Source organism: Lissotriton vulgaris, chromosome 6, assembly GCF_964263255.1.
Source record: "Lissotriton vulgaris chromosome 6, aLisVul1.2, whole genome shotgun sequence".
NCBI classification, from domain to species: domain Eukaryota; kingdom Metazoa; phylum Chordata; class Amphibia; order Caudata; family Salamandridae; genus Lissotriton; species Lissotriton vulgaris.
The window spans coordinates 813,289,072-813,308,821 of NC_141694.1; the positions used below are offsets into that span (position 1 = coordinate 813,289,072).

At 45.9% G+C, this 19,750-nt stretch overlaps 1 protein-coding gene across 2 annotated transcripts in view; it reads right to left on the reverse strand.

Moving 5' to 3' along the window:
• Positions 1–331: 331 nt before the first annotated feature.
• Positions 332–19,750, reverse strand: part of LOC147708035 (adenylosuccinate synthetase isozyme 2) — a 421,010-nt gene continuing 401,591 nt past the window's right edge. For both annotated transcript variants that reach the window (XM_086926842.1, XM_086926843.1), the window contains one exon: positions 332–1,857. In XM_086926842.1, the coding sequence (XP_086782968.1) occupies positions 1,805–1,857 (53 nt within the window). In that variant the 3' untranslated portion in view covers positions 332–1,804. The remainder of the gene's footprint in view (positions 1,858–19,750) is intronic.

Here is a 19,750-nt window from a genome sequence, read left to right on the forward strand (position 1 = left end):
CTGGTGCAAATTGGGTTAAAAATATTTTTAGGAAAATTGTAAATTATTTTTTGAATTCCTAATATTCTATGATCATGACAGCATTACTTGGGGCCTGAAGTGCAAATGAACAAGCATTTCTGCGCCCTACGTTACTTCTGGAGTTGGACGACCCCTCACCCTATTTTTTTTTATCATCCCAACTGAAAAACCTCGAGCAGTCCAGTCACTTCCCATTACATTTTTGGTTGTCCCGTGCCAGAGACATGACTGTTTTACATAACCATTTGAAAAATGTAATTGGTTTCTGATCAAATACAAAAGAATAGAGATAGGAGTTTGAACACAGGAATAATAGAATAGTCCTTTAATGATCACATGAACTTTATACAATGATCACATTGACTTTATACATAATCACAATTTGAGCCCGAAGGCCACAGTTCCTTTTCACCTCTTAAAATCTGTTAATTTACTTTTCTTAAATAATTTGCTATATATTATATTAAGCCAGCTTCAAGCATTCAAAGCAATGAACAAATGTGACACTTTTCAAGAAAAAAGATTTGTCAGCGTATAAAACATTTAAAAGCTATCCATTACTGTTCAAGTGTATCAAACAAGAGTAGGGACAAGTTTCCTATCTGTACATCAATTCTCCAGCAGATAATCGTCTCTAGACTCATTGGTGATATATCTATTATCCTGGAGCAAGAACAGTGTTGTATGCCGTATTGGTATCTGGCCTACATACATGAATCTAAGTAGACATCCAATAGCGTATTTAAGAGCTTACATTAGTCAATTCCTACTCATAAAATGGAAAGAGCTAAAAAGATGAATGGAAGGTCCATTGGAAATTCTGCTGGTGCTTTAAAAACTTACTAAGATTGTGTGATTTTTTTCTAAAGATCCAGTGCTGGAGAACCTCTGATATTTTATTTTGCCATGATAAAGTGTATGTTAAAACGAGAACAGAGCATTATAGGTAAAATAATTGCACCCTATGCATTCCTCCTTTTTAGTTAATCAAATCTTTAGTTTATCACGGTTAAGTTAATCAAATACTCGGGACAGTTAACAGTGATGGCAGGCATCATATGTGGAGTAACACCGTTCTATTCAATGCAAATTCTTTCTGGAGTCATAATGTGAAACTCACACACAAGCTGTTAATTGTGGGAAAGCCTCAATACCCAGTATAGGATTTTATGTGAAATGTACACAAAAAGGAGGCTGTTGGAGAGCTCTGAAATTTAGGACTACAATTTACAACTGACAAAATGCTTAATAAGAGACAAAAATGAAACATTTGAAAATAAAGTCAAGGCACATATTTCATTTAAAACAAAAGCTAGAGCAAGCAATAAGAAAATATAGACTTTAAGTGTACAAACAATGAGGATGTAAAACCACCTGTGCAAAAGTGCAAGATTTCTTTACTATCTTAAATGTCCCACCTCACCTTTGCTTCAGAGAAGAAAGGCAATTAAAGAAAGGGAAACTAATGGAGGTATTGTTGTACTAGGACCTCGGAGAATATGGTTTACACTACGAGTAAAAAAAGAAAACATAACAAAAACGATCGCCAAATAGTTGACACCCTGAGCTAAGGTGAGCAAAAGAACAAATGAACAAGAACTTTAAGGGGAGTGGTTGGTCAAAATACTCTGAGAAACAAAAAAACCTTCAAACACTCAAACTTCTAGTAATGCGTTCAGCTTCCAGACAGTCACTTCATCTTGATCAACTCCGCGTGGATGATAACAGAGATAAGAAAGGGACACAATCATTGAGGTGTATTTCTTTCATGCATCTCCAAATCCTAAAATAGCGTAATCATCGAGTCTCTGGATTTTCCTACGCCGATCCATTTTACTGTAAAAAAAAAAAAGAAATATATTTTCTATTATACGAATCAAACAAAAATTACAACTCACCACAAGAGTTCAAATACAGTTCGGCACTACATTTGTTTCAGTTGCAGGGTTTGTGCAATTTATAATAGAAGCAATAACCATGTATAATTTACTTACCTAGTACAAGTTTCCTAAAGTACTTTATTCCTGAAATTAGCAATATGTGGATACGTACCTCAGCTGGGGTCACTGAGGAACTCCAGACTTCTGAAAAGATATGCTAATTCCATGCTTTCCTTGTGATACAATGGGCTAAGGCATTGATACAAAGATTATACACCAGGTGGTATGACACAAGCATGCAGGCCTAAACCACACGTTCCTTAACAATGAGTCTTAACCACGCATTCCTTTACCACGCAAGTCTTTACAACGACTTGCCTTAGGGAAAGCGCTGGACTTTTAAACAGTATAATTTACTATTCCATCTCCGGTCCGCTCAGCAGTAGGAAAAAGGTTGGACTTTAAAGTAGAACACCACTTTTCCTAAGGCATATCATTGTAACGACATGCGTGGTAAAGGAATGCATGGTTATGACACATTCATTGGTCCGACCGCATTGGTATGGCTGTTGTTGTAATCGCTGTTCCCCCATCAACCACAGTGTGCAACTGGATGAAATAAGCTAGAAAGAGCATGGCAATTTTTAGGATTGTTCCATGCTCTACGTGGATGTAAATTGTTGGAAAGACATTAGAGTCTCCTTAGCCAGGTCCTAGATTTACACAGGTAAAGCAGCCTTCTCTGAGAAGAAAATAAAATGATTTGGCACCAAAACTGTATAAATGAAAGGAAAAAAAACAAAGCAGGAGTAAGTACAACGTGTTATGTTTGAACTCAGTCTTCATATATTGCGTATGATTATATTCGTTATTCAATAGTTGCATTTGTCTGTCTTTTTTGTCATATATACTTAAAAAAAAATCTAAAAACAAATTCTGGGCTTTGTTACAATCTGATGCAGACTATGTATGGCAAACAGGACAAAGGTAAAAAGCTGAAATATATATCCAGGTTACTGGTTGGCATATTTTGTTTAAAGAGTAAAAGTGGATAAAAACAGCTGCTGAGACAAGGAGTTACGAACATCTGTGCAAAAGTCTAACAAAATATATATCAATAAATATCTTGCATTAGACAACTCTGCAAAATCTCTTTCTACAAAGCTGTGTAGGAGAACTTCCTTTCGGAAGTGTCGCAGGTAAATTGCATTGTTGTTGGAGAGCAATGGCTGTTGCAATTTACAAGTTCATTTTCCAAATCTACAGGTTCTATGTGTAAGTCGGAGGCTTTTTGTGACAGTGTTGGTCAAAATTGCATAAGACCACAAACTTTTTCTGGAACTTATTTGTTCCACTTACAAACTACCAGAGGGTGAAGGTAGCAGCCAATTGTGGAAAAGTGAACTTTCAGTCTGGGATACACGGGGGCTCCTCTCCAGTCACACAGCTGAAGAGCACAACAATCTATATGCACACCCATTATGGGGTATATAAGTAGATGCACTGTGCTTTTCGAGGACCAATTCCAGGGGCTCGCCATATAGTGCTTGCCGAGTGCAAAGTACAAACACTCTGATTCTGCAGAAAGCATCAGCTCTATATGGACCACGTTGCTGATCATGATTAGCCACTCCATGCTGCCTAGTTATTTTTGGCACAACTTCCTTGGGTCAACAATCAGTTTTATAAAACCTCTTTACAAATTCCATCCCCCCCACTGCTAGATGAATTGAAGATCCTGGGAGGGGTTGCGGTGGGGAGTCTTTGTTCATTCATTGTAGATCTTTGAGACACTCCTGGAGACGCTTCAAAGTTTTAATTAGGCCTACATCCTAAACAATGTATCCCGGACTGTACACCAAATATCTAGCACTCTGCCTTTCCAAAGTTCTGGCTGCTTCCATGCAACATTTAATAAACATGCAACATGCTTCCTGTTTGAGAAACATCTCACATCCTTCCTTTGTGCCCTTCAGACCTTTACACTCATTCACTGTCAAAGAATTACCAATCTCCTTGCCTAGGTTCCACTGCTGCTGCTCCACTACAACCATATGTTATTCTGTGTACATACCTAGTGATGCATCTTTCTCCCGAAAATCATAAATAAGACACCTACACCTCTTTTCTATGGCATTTGATTGTATTGCCTACTGTTAAATGTTTCCAATGCCCCTTGCGACCCCAAGTGAAGGAAAATCTACAACAAGCAAATAGGTGATATTAAAGTCTGCTTCTCATTGCAAAATGTAAGCTAAACAGCAGATGTATTCTTGTCCCTGAGAGCAATCTTGGGTTGCAATAACTCTTTTCAGTCACAGTGCCTGATAAGTATATCTTGTAGTAAAAGGAATCGGGCAGCATTGAGCGATGCTGTACCCACACAAGCTAACAGACTGGTAAATTTTTTGAGTTCAAACCTTACCCTCAATATGTGCATTTTTGGGATACTAACCCATGGGACAGACGCCTATATCTTCAATTTCGCGCAGGGTCGTTACCGGTAAACGCATTCACATGCAAATGGCAGACAGGAAATGATAGCAAATGCAAATTGTGTATTGAGGGTGAGGAGACTTACTCGCACATTTCATTTGTTTGCCCTGCATACCAGGCACCACAAAGAAAATGGTTACAGCCATTATGCACAAATATGGGTGTTAGGAGTAGCGCTATAGCCATGAGAATTTTATTAAAAACACTGGCGTAGCTAGGGGGGGGCCGGACCTCCCCAGGCGGCACTGTTTTTAAGGCGGCAAGCGTGGCACTAGTGCGCAGCGCAAGTGGGTACTTACTAACATCACAGCCGGGCCGGGACATCACAGCCAGGGGGGACCCCAGTGAGATACAGCCATACTGGCGCCGCCAGGTGACGTCACATCCTTCTTCCAAAGGCGGGGAGTTTGTTTTTTCGAAGGAACAGTAAGCTGCAAGGGGCTGGTTACAGTGGTTAATGAGCTCCGCAATCATGGGACTCGCAGAACTGCCTTCTGCTCGTCCGGGGCCGTCAAAAAAACGCCCGCATGGCTGGTTGCATTCAATCCTTGCCGGGCATCATGTCACAGAGCCAGTGACCGTGTTTGTAGCGGTCGCTCAGGAGGACAGACCTCTGTCACTGTCTGGACAAAAAGACTCGCCGAGGACAGGCTAGGTCTCCTGGAAGCCGGAATCTTCTTGACATGTTTTTTTTAGTTCCAGCGATCATGAAGGCCACTGTCAGGAGGCATGCTGGCAACACGTGGTCTGGGTCGTCAGGTGAGAAAAATAAAATCCGGACAATTCATTTCAGCAGAGGGGCAACACGTGAACTTTGCCCTGCATGTTCTTTCAGAGCAAGACTGCCCGACTATAACTGCTGTCAGATCACTGGCTGGCAACAAACAGTCACTGTACTGAGGAGAAAGTGCACAGGCAGTGAGCGTCATCAGGAGGAAGTTTTTCACGCCCGCCTCAACAGCCCCCACCCAGGTGAGCATTTCACAGCCGGGGCACGAGGGCTAAAGAGATAAGTTACACCTCAGTTTTCCCTATATTTGTCTCCAAGTCCAACATTTTAAGAGAGGTCTGTATTGGACATGCCTGAGTTTTATGTTTATAAAGACACACCTGTTTAAGAATGAGCATGCTACTCTTAGGCTAGTGATCTGGATATTGTGCGCCAATAATGTATGTCTCGTTTAGCAGCAGAATATCGCCTGCATGCAAACATGTGATTTTGGAACGTCTGAACAGGGACATCAGGAAGCAGGAAGAGAGAGAAGCATATCTGCCTTCCGACCTGGGCAAATACTTTATTTCACCAGGCCTTCTTCTATTCATAAGCACATTCAAACTTGTGAGATCTGTATTGTGCGCTGTGCAAACATTTCGAATAAACTGCACTATGATGAATTGCATTTGGCAGAGCAGATGTGTTGCAGTGTAAGACCAATGCTGGCAGCTGTTAAACATTCCCAGTTGCTAAATTAAAGAGGCCAGGTCTGGAGCTTAGCAAGCATGTTCGATTATTGTGAAGGAGAGTTGTGCTGGCAGGATGTTGTTTTCCCTGCAGTCTGTCTGTGTATCGAGTCCTGTCAGCCCCCACCTTCTCAGGCGCCTGACTAGTTATCAAACCCAGGGGCCCTGGCTGCCCGTCCGAGATTAGAGGTGTGCAGCCACCTACAACCTGCTACTTATCTCTCAGCACTGCGTGCAGCTAACTTGCCAACCTGATCAACATCCTTGGCGAAGACGCTCGCTGGGCTTCTGGTGGCACAAGAGGTGATAGTCCAGCAGAGCGCAGAAAAATGTAAGCTATATTATCCTGGAGGGAATATTCATGCCTTTCAGAATGTGCTTAAGGGGGTCAAAGGCATCACAAGTCTTAGAGAGAAAAATGTGCTACAACTATTTTGGTCTTTCTTCTTCAGGTAACCTTATATAAAACTAACCATGATACACTTTAAATTAAGGATGTTCATAGATCATGCACAGTAAATACGTTTACCTTATGAAACCTGAACTGATTAATACAATCACTGTGGGTTGTGTGTGTAACTAGAGAGAAACATATTTGAGCCCTGTTTGGTGCTGTGGGCATTCCGGACTTCTATAATCATAGAGCTATGTGGGCCTAACTAGCAATTTGGCAGGGCCGGCTCTATGCTCATGGTGGCCCTGGGCAGGGAGCGTAGGTAGGGGGCCCGGATGAGGGGGCCCGGATGAGGGGGTCCGGGCGGGGCGGAGCGCGCAGGCCAGTAAAGAGGGGAGGGGGTCAGGGAGTTTAGAAGTGGAACAGAGCCAGAGGCCGGCAAATCCCTGCCAGGGGCCACCACGCAAATATGTATCCATCCTCAGAGGATTAATATATTAAGGATATATATTGGCGTGGTGGCCCCTGGGGTTTGGTGGCCCTGTGCAGGTGCACAGCTTGCACATGCCTAGAGCCGGCCCTGAATTTGGACACTGTGTGAATATGCAATAGTCGTCTTAAAAAGCAGCTGTAGCTTAGTGACTTATTATTTCAAGGATTTTTCAACAGTTTCCACATTTTGTTTCAAAAACGCATTTTTCTCTATCCCCATCCACCCAGACAGCCGATATCTCTTCGGCTTCACCCTAAAAGCCCGCTCATATAGGTTCTGCCGAGCACCCCAAGGCTACACAGAAGGCCCCAGCATCTACAGCCAGGCCCTCAAGAGACAACTGGATCAGGTCCAGTTACCCGATGGAGTGGTGTTAATACAATACGTCGATGACATCCTTTTGGCGGCGGACACCACTCCACTAGCAGTCACCGCCACCATTCAACTCCTGCACTTCCTTGCGGAAAATGGCCACAAGGTCTCCAAAAAGAAGTTGCAATTCTGCCAACCCCAGGTCACTTACTTAGGCCACCTTTCCTTCTGTCCAAAGACAGAAGGAAACTTACCCCCGACCGGATCCAAACCATTCTTGAAACCCCTGTCCCAAAGACTCAGAAACAGGTCCGCTCCCTACTAGGCTTCACCTCCTGTCGGCATTGGTTGCCAAACTTCAGCCTCATTGTAAAACCGCTGCTATCTCTGCTAGCTAAAGATGTCCCCTTCCCATTCCCTTGGACCCCTGAATGCCAATCCTCCTTCATAGAACTACGAGATGCCCTTTGTTCGGCCCCTGTCCTAGGTACCCCCGATTACACAAAGCCCTTCTCCCTCTACACTCACGAAAGGGAGGGGTGTGCTTTATCTGTCTTGACCCAGTCCATTGGCCCAAAGCAACGACCATGCGCTTACTTCTCTGCCACTCTTGACCCCGTAGCCAGAGCCTTACCTGCCTGCCTTCGAGCTGTAGCTGCCGCTGCTATCTCTATCCGACAGAGTGAGGGGATCGTGCTCTCGAATTCTCTCACGGTATTAGTACCCCATGCAGTTGACACCCTCCTGAACCAAACCAAGATGCAACACCTGACGAGTGCACGACTGACTGGATACGAACTGACTCTGCTTGCACCCCACATCACCCTGAAAAGATGCACCACACTGAACCCGGCAACTTTGTTACCCCTACCAGAGAACGATCCCAATGTGCCCCCTATACACGACTGTGTGACCCTCACGGACGAACAGACTAGAAGTAGGGTTGACCTCAGAGACACAGCTTTTTCTGACCCTGACGGAGAGCTGTGGGTGGACGGCTCTTGCATCAAACTCCCCGATGGCACCACTTCAGCTGCCTATGCAGTCACCACGGCCCGAACTGTAGTCGAGACAGCCCGCATCACGCAACGATCTGCACAGGCAGCAGAACTGATTGCCCTGACACGAGCATGCATCCTAGCAGCAGGAACCACAGCGAACATTTACACCGACAGCCAGTATGCCTTCGGGGTGGTTCACCATTTTGGGCTCCTTTGGAAGGAAAGGGGATTCTTGACCTCACACGGCACCCCCATCTTACATGGAGATTTAGCCTCCGCCCTGATCGAAGCTGTCCTTCTCCCCAAAAGACTTGCGGTTATCAAATGCCAGGCACACAAGAAAGTGACAGACATTATTGGACAGGGAAATGCACTAGCCGACATCACTGCTCGAACCACAGCTGAAAATAGGACGACACGCATGTACGTGACCAGGTCACAAGCAGAGAAATGGACCGACGCTATGGACACTATTAGGGACATTCAAATGGCTAGCACACAAAACGAATTGACTGAATGGGCACGGGTGGGATTAAAAGACGATGAAGGCTGCTGGCGGACAAAAAAGACACGAACAAATGGTTGCTACCTGACTCATACCTGATTCCCATACTGACTATGGCACACTCCCCTGCTCACATAGGATCAGCCCCCATGATTGAACTTGTCTCCAGAGTTTGGCACAACGACAAAATCACAGACTCCGCCAAACGTCTGGTCCAACAATGCCTGATATGCCTACAACATAACCCCGGGAAAGGAACTGTGGTACCCCGGGGCGGGTTTGGGGTTCCCAATCACCCGTTTGAAGTCCTGCAGATGGACTACATCCAACTAGACAGATGCCAAGGCCTGAAATATGTACTTGTAGTGGTGTGTGCATTCAGCAAATGGGTGGAAGCATACCCAACCCGTGATAACACTGCTATGGCCACTGCAAAAGTACTGTTAAAAGAATTCTTCCCTCGCTACGGCCTTTGTCGAATTTTATGGAGCGACAATGGCCCCCACTTCGTAGCCGAAGTTATCCAGCTCATTTTAAAGGGGCTGGGTATCAAGCAGAAGTTCCACGCAGTCTTCCACCCCCAGTCTGCTGGACTTGTTGAGCGACACAATGCCACACTAAAACTAAAGCTAGCCAAGATAGTGGCTACCACAGGACTGAAATGGCCAGACGCTCTCCCACTGGCATTGCTATCGATGCGTTCCACCCCCACCAAACACCACTTGACACCTTACAAGGTCGTTTTCGGCCGACCCATGAGCGTCTGGTCTGCACCAAAACCGACTTCCATTCATGACATCCCGGACGTCCTAATGTCTGACTATTTGTATAAGTTGACTGAAACTCTGTCTGTCATTCACCAACAGGTGCTGCATGCCATCCCTGACGCTTCCAGGGGTCCCGGACACAACCTGCAACCCGCGGATTTTATCCTCATAAAGAATTTCCAGCGTGCCAAGAGTCTGGAACCCCGGTGGACGGGCCCCTGGCAAGTCCTACTCGCCACCCGAACAGCTCTTCGAGTGGAAGGAAAGCGGACCTGGGTGCATGCGCACCATTGTAAGAAGATTCCCCCGACTCTGATGACAGCCGAAGACGTGGCCAAACAGGAAGAGCTCCTGAACAAAGACCGACCATCGCTGGATTGCTACCCAGACACAGAGACACTTGAACTTGCAAAGATTCCGGACCCTACCGTGCCATCCAAAGAAGGGTATAACCTGCGACGAAAGGAGAGAGTTTCGGCTAAGCAGACCATTGACTAAGTCATAATTCTCAGATCGGTGGCCTAACACAACAAGGGCTGTCAGGAGAGAAAGCCAGGCGAAGTCTTTGGTTCTGCCCGCTACCGAGCTCCCTTGAAGGTGATGGAAGCGCCCGATAAGAAGGTGATGGAAGCGCCCGATAAGAAGGTGATGGAAGCAACCGGACATCCGAAAATTCGCTACAGAAACCCAAAGACAGACAGAATCCACAGTTCAAAGACAATTGCACTTTTCATCACAATCCTTTTCTGCTTTCTCCTCATGACCACGCTCTGGATTGTGGAAGAAAACGCACCTGCTCATGAAACATTCCTAACCACTGCGCAGCCTACTACCATGAAAGAACACTATTTGATCTCGCTCTCTCCTCAACTCAGAGAAAGGCGAAAGGAGTTTTGGAACAACTCCTTTGTGCAGCTGCTGCACCAGCACAATCTTGCCACCAATGCCACCAACTGCTGGATCTGTGGGTTGGTACCCCACGCCACTGGACATTCGATACCTTTCATCCCTTCACCCTTCTCAATTCACGGCTCCTGCCTTGCTTGGCTGATCCTCTTGCAAGAGAGCTATAAGGACAATGCCACCTCCAGCAAAACCATGACGCACTTCTTTCATGAGGTCTGGCGAAACAAAACAAAGACACATTTTTGCCTGCAGACCTCCAACGACTCTATCCACATGGACATCCATGCTAAAGAACGAATTGAAATGCAGGTGTTCCACAATCCAACCAGACCCACCTTCTCCTACCTACGGAAACGAACAGCTGCCACTCTGACTGTGGCTCTGTCATCAACGTCACAGGCCACATGTGCATAGAAGGGCTTGGGACACAGCTGGTAGGCCGCAGTGCTTGCCGCTTCACCAGAACTTTGGACTCTATCGATCCACCTTCCTTTGTATCCTCTCCAAACATGTACTTCGTTTGCGGCACAAAGGCTTACACCTGGCTCCCCAAAGGCTGGGGGGGCACTTGTTTTATCTCTTTCATCCTTCCTCCGACCTATGTGGCTCCAGCGAATCACCATAGACAAAAACGAGCCAAGGATATTGAACAAGCCGACTCAACAGGAGCACAGTTCCTCGATGCTATGAAGGGACTTGTTCCACTCTGGGGCCCGATGGCAAACAGCCGTGCCATCCGACATCTGACTCAGGCAGTCGAGACAACAATGAACATTACAGCTGGTATCCTTGCAAACACAGCCGAGCTTCAAGCGGTCCGCCTGGTGGCTCTCCAGAACCGCCTTGTTCTAGATGTGGTTCTAGCGGATCGTGGTGGAGCATGCCGCATTATTGGGTCCAGCTGCTGTACATATATACCGGACAATTCACCCTCAGTGTACAAGGCCATCGAACACCTCCACAGACTCTCCTCAGAAGTTCACCAGGAGCAGGAAGAATGGTCGCTTGGTGGATGGTTCTGGAGTACTGTTAAGAACTGGGGCTGGAGACTGTTTACCATTATCCTGATTCCTGTAGTTGTAATATGTGGGTTATGCTTAGGAATTCAATGCTTGCCACCTCTGTGTTCGTTATGTGCGAATTGTATTTGCCCTAAGACTGTGGACTTTGGAAAGGAACGCATGGGAGCATTATATGATGCCGAGGTTAGGAATTTAATGAAGATTGACATTGAGTAGACAAGCTGGCTAGATATGTTGAAAAGGGAGGACTGTTAAAACCTAGACTGCAGTGTCAACATTATCGGCGCCATCTTGCCCCCTTTTCAAGCCCATTCGTGCGCGTAAGCGGCAGCCATTTTAGATACCATGGCCTCTCTGCCCATCGCCGACAACCAGCGCGTCTTTCTCTCTCTCTCCTGACCTCGCAGGCATCCCCCCCGCGCGCTGACAGCCCCCGCTCTCACATGCCTTGGGCCATAAACCCCTCTTCAGTACAACTCTGCCTCGGAACCCCATCCTGTTCTCAGCGCGACACCTCCCTTCACTCCTTTCATGATCCCGGGTCCTTTGATAAGACCCCCTTTCCTCTGTGCCCGTTTGTCTTACTCGTTCCCAGGCCACCACCTGGCCCTGCGGATACTGTTTATTGCCCCCCTATACAGTAGGAAGCTTCTCCCTTCAAAGGATCCACGAGTTGATCAAAAGCCCTCACCCCATGAGACCCGATCAACCACATACATTCCGTGAATCGGCGGAATGTCCAGCTGTGCGACAATCATCACCTGTTGTGACCGGGGTGGGGACTTCAACTGTAAATGTGTGTGGGAACGGGCCTGAATCGGGGATTCCGAGGATGTCCTTTCATACTTCAAAGCATTGCAAGAATGTGCGACATGCAATAAAGATCATAAACCTGTGTATAAGAGGCCAGGCCTCAGAGATGCGGTTAGAGCACCTCTAGAAGATACCCTGTTGTCTGATTTGATGTGTTCTGCTCCGTCGGAATAAAACTTCTGTTTCCTGCCTTCCAGTCTCCAGCGCCTGCCTCTTTGTTTGGTAACTTGAGTGGGTATAGAGGCGGTTAACGCCGGGCAACTCTGAAAAAGGTCATTTGGCCCTACCTTTTTCCACATCTCGGTCCTTTTTCCCCATGCTGTCACCCACAAACAGTTGGGTTGATGTTATATTTGTCAAGGTCTTTTATGATCTTAAGTGATCGCAATAAAAATTATAGGATGATGAATAACAGGGTTGAGCTGTAGACTGATTAGAGAAACAGAAAACCTTGTCAATATGAATCATTATGCCCTTGTCAAGATTAGCTCACAGTAGGTATGTCAATGTTACTTAGAAGGTCTTTATATCGCAGATGAGTACATCTGGAATTTCTACTTTACAGGATATATAGATATAGATATGTATGCTTCAGCAAGAACCTTCTATTAAGAAGACGCCGCACACCACTTCAAAGGTTTACTTCAGTTGTTTATTTTCCTGTAGGTTCCCCACCTAGGCTGTAGGCGGGGAACCTACAGGAAAATAAACAACTGAAGTAAACTTTTGAAGTGGTGTGCGGCATCTTCTTAATAGAAGGTTCTTGCTGAAGCATTATTCGCGAGGCTGTCCCAGATGGAAGGTAGAGAAAATTGATCTAAAAAATATTGGATGGACTCTGGGGGGCGCAGGTACTGCTCGATATAGCACATTATAGCAGGTGCTAAATGCTCTCAATATGTCCACCCGTTCTCGAACCCTAGCATGCACAGCTATTACGTCACATGTACATCACTGATGACATGATGCACAAGTTACTACTTGTGTAACGATATATCTGTAAGAGACATTAGTTAGTGATAGATTCCTTACCTTAGGAATATCCCCAGGCGTCAGACTGGATCCGGAAAGTTTTGCTTAGCAGTACCCCTGCAGGTCAGTAGGTGGCGTCCTGAGGCTCCCCGTCTGTCGCTGGCATCGTATGCGCTGAGATGATGTCACGGAGACTACTTAGGCGCCACCAATGCGCACTAGCGTCAGTTCTGTACATTACTTTCTGCGCCAGGAACGCAGAGCCATGCAAGATACTGACCACTGGTGCATTTGAAAACTAGGGCCCTGAAAGGGATGTTCTTAACCCTTGTAATCAGTTCACAGAATGAGGAGGATGGGTGGGGCCGTAAGGAATCGATCACTAACTATTGTCTCTTACAGATGTATTGTTACACAAGCAGTAACTTGTGCATCTGAAAGAGACACGTTAGTGATAGATTCCTTACCTTAGAATAGATACCCCAGCAATAGCAACCCCGGTGGGGGGTCTGCAAACAAGACTACACCAGAAAGTCACAGAAAACAGAACGGCCAAAGAAGCAGTCTCTTTGGACTTGATTGTCAAGGGAGTAATGCTTGGTAAACGTGTGCAGCAAGGCCCACGTAGCTGCCTGACAAATGTCCTGCAAGAGAACGCCGTGTCCCAAGGGGGTAGTGGCTGCCGTTGCCCTGGTGGAATGGGCAGGCAGCGCCACAGGAGGTTCCTTCTTAGCCAACGAGTAACAGGCCTTGATGCAGAGAACTACCCACTGAGAAATGGTCAGTTTGTGCACGGCCCAACGTGTTTTGGCGCCCACGTAGCCAACAAAGAGCTGGTCATCCACCTGGAACTGTTGTGTGCGTTTCAGATAGAACAAGAGTGCATGGATGGGTCCAGAGGGTGGAGCCTCTCTTCCTCTTTGGAAGGATGCGGAGGCGAAAAAAAGGTGGGCAAAGTGATGGTCTGCCCGATGTGGAAGGGCGTGACAACCTTTCGAAAGAAAGAAAGAACAACAGTTCCTCAGAACCACCTTGTCTGGATGAACAGAAAGGAAAGGAGGTTTAGATGAAAGAGCCTGGAGCTCACTCACTCTTCTGGCAGAGGAGATAGCTTTCAGGAAAGCCGTCTTGAGAGTGAGAAGACCTAAAGGACAGTTATGAAGGGGCTCGAAAGGCGCGCACTTCAGAAACGTCAAGACAAGGTTTAAGTCCCATTGAGGCATGAAGAACGGCACGGGAGGGAACGTGTGCGTAATGCCTTTCAGAAAACAGTTAACAACTGGGGACCTAAAAAGAGAAGGCTGATCAGGAAGCTGTAGAAAGGCAGAAAAGGCCGAAAGATAACCTTTGATAGTGCCCAGAGCAGAGCCCTGCTGGGCCAAAGAAAGAAAGAACAAAAGAACCTCGGAAAGAGGGGCAGAAAGGGGATCCACAGCCTTCGCTGTGGTTCTTTCCACAAACTTGTTCCACCTGCAGGCGTATACCGTTTTTGTGGTGGGACGCTGGCTGCCAGAATGACATCACAGACTTCAGGAGGAAGATCGAAAGCTGTCAACTGTCGCCGCTCAATCTCCAAGCATGGAGGTGGAGGCTGGACAGGTTCGGGTGGAGGACCGTCCCATGCTGCTGCGACAGAAGGTCCTCCCGAAGAGGCAGTCGGATCGGGGGATCGATCACCATGCTGAGTAGCTCAGGATACCGGTATCTTTGTGCCCAATCTGGAGCCACAAGAATGACTTGGGCCTGGTCACGCCAAATCTTCTTCAGCACTCTGGGCATAAGTGGTATAGGCGTAAAGGCGTACAATAGACAGCAACTCCACTCGCGAGGAAAAGCGTCGCTGAGCAGAACTGATGACGTTGCGTATTTTCTTCGGTGGCGAATAGATCTAACCAAGGCACTCCCCACTGCAGAAAGAGACCTTGCGCCACGTCCGAGTGCAGATGCAATTTGTGATCCATCATGCACCAGCGGCGGTGTTTGTCCGCCCTGGCGTTCAGAGAACCTGCTAGGTGTTGAACCACCAAGGTAATGCCTTGATGTTCCAGCCATGTCCAGAGGCGCAGAGTCTCCTGACATTGGGTCCACAACCCCACCCCGCCCTGTTTGTTGCAATACCACATGGCAATGGTGTTGTCTGTGAACACCTGCACTACACTTCCCCGGAAGGAGAAGGAATGCTTTCAGTACAAGTCGGATCGCCCGAAGCTCCAAATGGTTGATATGGAGCCGGGACTCCGCTGGAGACCAGAGGCCTCTGATCTCCACCTCTCCCAAGTGGCCTCCCCATCCCAGGAGGGACGCCTTCATCACCACTGTGTGCTTTGGATGGGGAAGGAAGAGGGATCTGCCATTGACCCAATCGCGATTCATGAGCCACCACTGCAAGTGTTGTGCAGTGCCCTCTGAGATCTGAATGTGATCGGACAGGTTGCCCTGACGCTGTGCCCACTGGAACTTCAGGGCCTACTGCAGAGCCTGCATATGCTATCTGGCATGTTGCACTAGCAGGATGCAGGAGGCCATCGGGCCCAGGAGCCGGAGGGTCATCCTGACAAACCCGGGATAGAGGCTGAAAAATCGGAATCGTTTTGTTTCAGAACTTTATTCGATTATTGCACAATAATCATAAAAGCATACAAAAAAAAAATATACAATATACATACTTCTCAATACGTTCTGATACAAATTTACTACCAATTTTAGGTTTAAAAACAATGAATAAGACAATGCTAAGAACAGATACTAAGAACAGGTGCCGCTCGTGTTAAGAAAACCACTTAATTAGTTAATTAAAAGACCATACTTTTCCTAGCGGCCATTGATTTTAAGATAAACGTAGCTGTAAAAAAGCAAATATCAGGGGTCCTCTAGGGAGAATAACAGGCTCATTGCAGATTTTATCATTATAACAGCCTTTTTTTAAATAAGGGTTTCAGATATGCAATGCGGAAAGGTAATAAAAAGGTCACAGATCAGTAAAAAATGTGTGGTACTCTGTTTGGTAACCCTGTCACAAGGGCAGGGTGCGGAGGGATGATATTTCATGCGCGGAAAGGCCACCAGATGGTGGACAATTCCCAGTCGTAATCTGGTTAGGACAAACTGATGGGATGGCCTAGTAACTATTTTCAGGTAATTTTGAGAACCAGACGCAAGGATGTTAGAATAATAAAATTGTGCGGTCGTTAGCAACATATTACCATTTCTCCGCGCTTGTGCTTTCTTATCCATGTAACGACTCTTTAGCTCTTTCTTAGAAAAGTCAGATAGGCATTCGGGGTCTGCCTGGACATCTAAATTAAATGCATCCTTAGCTGTTTTCATTACATAGTCAATCCAAGGTATCGTTAAACATTTATCTAGGCGGAGACAATCGCTGATAATGCTCCTAGTGAAGCCAGTTTCTTCTTTAGACCTAATTGCTCTCCACACCAACAGAGGTCTTAAACTTATCAGGTCAGATAAATACTCCAGCCCCAATTCCATGTGCGTTATCTCAGTTGAGGCCGATTTTGGTAGGCATAACAATTTTTTGATAAAACAATTCTCTTCTATCTGTAGGTCCACATGGCGACAATGCCCCCAAACACCGGATCCATATAATGCAATTGAAACACATCTGCACCTGTAAATATGCAGCATATCAAGGATACGACGGTCCCCAATTTAGTTGCGAATTTAAAAACACCATGGATACTCCTGGACATTTTAGCTTTAACATTAGTTACCTCTTGAGACCACATACCATTACAGTTAAACGTTATACCCAAATAACAGAAATTTTTCACAATTTCTTTTTTCTTATCATCTATATAAAAGGGTTTCGTCTAACTCATTTTCTTCCCACACTGCATAATAAAAGTTTTTGTAGTGTTAAATTTCAACTTTCTGCCCTTAATAAATCCCGCAAATTTGTCCATTAGCCTCTGCAAGCCGAGGGGGGTTCTGGATATAAGCACCGAATCATCGGCATAAAGCAAAACAGGGGTAGCCAGGCCATCTACTTGTGGGGCATCAGAGTTAACCTCCTTAAGTTCATTACCAATAGCATTAATAAAGAGAGAAAAAAGGAGTGGAGCGAGAACGCACCCTTGTCTAATACCCAGGTTTACCATAATGCTGTCCGTGCATTCTCCCTCATGTCCATATCTTATACGGGCAGATAAATTTATATATAATCTTGCCAGGAAATAAATAATCCCAACTGGAGCGCCTTGTTCCAATAGGGTTGACCATAGCAGCACATGGTCGACGAGATCAAACGCGCTGCTAAGATCCGCAAAGCAGAGAAAAAGTGATCCCTGCTTTGCACGGGTATACTTCCCTATTAGAAGATCTAAATTTATGCACTGTTCTATTGTTCCTAAACCTTTGCGGAACCCAAATTGGGATTTCTCAAGGATGCCACAACCCTCGACCTATTCCTCCAACCTTACCAACATTACTCGACTCATAGTTTTAAGTGATGAGTCTAAAAGGGAGATAGGTTGGTAGTTCTTCGCCTCCGACCTATCTCCCTTTTTATATATTGGTATAATTATTGATTCCCCCCAAGTGGGTGGGGTGCTCTCAATAATTGCCGCGTTGAAAACCTTAGTCAAGACAGGACCCCATAATTTTATGTCGACCTTATACAGGTCGATGGGTACCCCATCAGGGCCCGGTGCTTTCCCACCATTGATAAGTTTAATGGCATGCTCTACCTCCGGAACAGTGATGTTCAATGGAACAATTGGCCAATAATTGGACGCCTGCGGCGCCGAGACACCCTCCTCCTCCGGGTCGAAAATGCTAGTAAAATACGATACCCAGCATTCTCCACTAACCTGGGCATTGAGGGCAGGTTTATTATCACACTTGAGGAAGGGGCTATTGACAGTATCCCAGAAGAGTTTACTGTCGGAAAGTTCAGCAGCCTTGGTCAGCTTGTCCCATGCTTCCTCCTGCAATTCATGTTTCCTGCGTTTTAATTGCTCTTTATAAGTAACCCTAAGGTTCTTGATAAACAACCTATCCCTGGGCCTACTCGCTAGGGCCTTCTTCAACTTCCGTAATGCCACGGAACATGCGGTATCAAACCAACCAGACCTCGGTTTCTTGCAACTGGACCTGGGGGCATTCATAACATTTCCAATTATGGTGTTAATCTCGCTAAAACCATTCAAAATGCTCCTCGAGTCTGCATTCTCATCCAAGCAACAATACAGATTAGGCAGACAAGCCACCACAATTTTTACCAGCAGATTTTCGGCATTGTCTCCCCTCCATTTAATCCTATAACATTTGGTCGGCATGGGACAATATCAGTGACAATAGATTTAGCTACCGGTGCTTTGTTACCCCAGATAGTTGAATCTAATGTAATACAATTGTGGTCGCTGATTGCAAGATCCAATACGACCGGGACGTTACAAAACCCACTAATATTATATGAGATCAACAGATGGTCGATAACGGTAGCAGCATTCCTACCAGTGAAAGTGGGAACAGTATTGCCCTCACTATCCAATGCGGTTTGCAGGGCTACCAAGTCATATTTCGCTAAAACTGAGTTCAGTGACTCCCCGTACATATTATGAATAAAATGTACACACCCATCACCTCTGTCGTCATTGAACCCACATGCCTTAGTTAACGATAGTGGGCACGTTTGAAGGTTAAACCCCCCCCGCCCCCCAAATACATACAAAGTTAGCATGATTAGCATTACAGATTTTGTCCAAAGCCTTCTCCAATTCGTTTACTGCAATTGAACGCAGGGGGTCCGGCAAGCTATTATAATAATTAATCAGCAGAACATCACGGCCATTAGTATTTGCAGCCATAACAGTTGTGAATGATATCCAACCTTTTCGTACAGAATAACCTTCACCGGAAAGTCGATTGACAGCAAGATCAGGAGGCCTCCTTTAGCTCTACCCATAGTTGATCCCTGTGCTGGCAGATTGAATGAAACAAATCCCTCGTAACTTATATCTATGAGACTCCATGTCTCTTGGAGGCAAAGGATATCGAATCTATCCATGAGTTCTCTCCATCCCAGGGACTCTATTTTACTATTCCAACCTGCGATGTTCCAACATGCTAATTTATAACCACTCTGGCAGTCTAATCGCTCTGGTTTGAGGATTATGTTCTGCTCCCTAGATATTACATCTATGGCCCCCTGGTCACTACTTTTTAACATACAGGGATTATGTTGCAGACAAACCCCCCCGTAATCTTCCGTCTCTGGCACACCTGGGTCCATACTATCTTTAAGGCCATCAACATCCCCTGGATTAGGCCATACTTGGCTTAAAGGCTCTGCCAATTTCAAAGGGTCCCTACCCTCTCCTTCCAGTTCCCAATGAGACCTTATCTCTTCTATTGGGTACCGTCAATCTACCGCCTCTAAACAGTTGAAGTGGTTATAACTAAGGAACATATCTGGGTTGAAGAGGGGGTCCGGTCTATTCCAGTTCCCCCTATTCAATCCCCTCCTTTTTACGCTTATCCACTCATTAAAGCCTCCCATGGCTACCCCTGCATTAGAGGGAGGATAAAAAAAGGTTAGTGGAAGGGTCTGGATGGTTTCATCTAACCCTTGATTAGGCCAGGCACATATGTGGGAGACAGTTCTTGGGTCTCTAAAGGTGACCACTATACAGTCGCCTTTTATTCTTCTGGCCGTTCTACCAATCCAGGGTGTTCTCCTTACCATT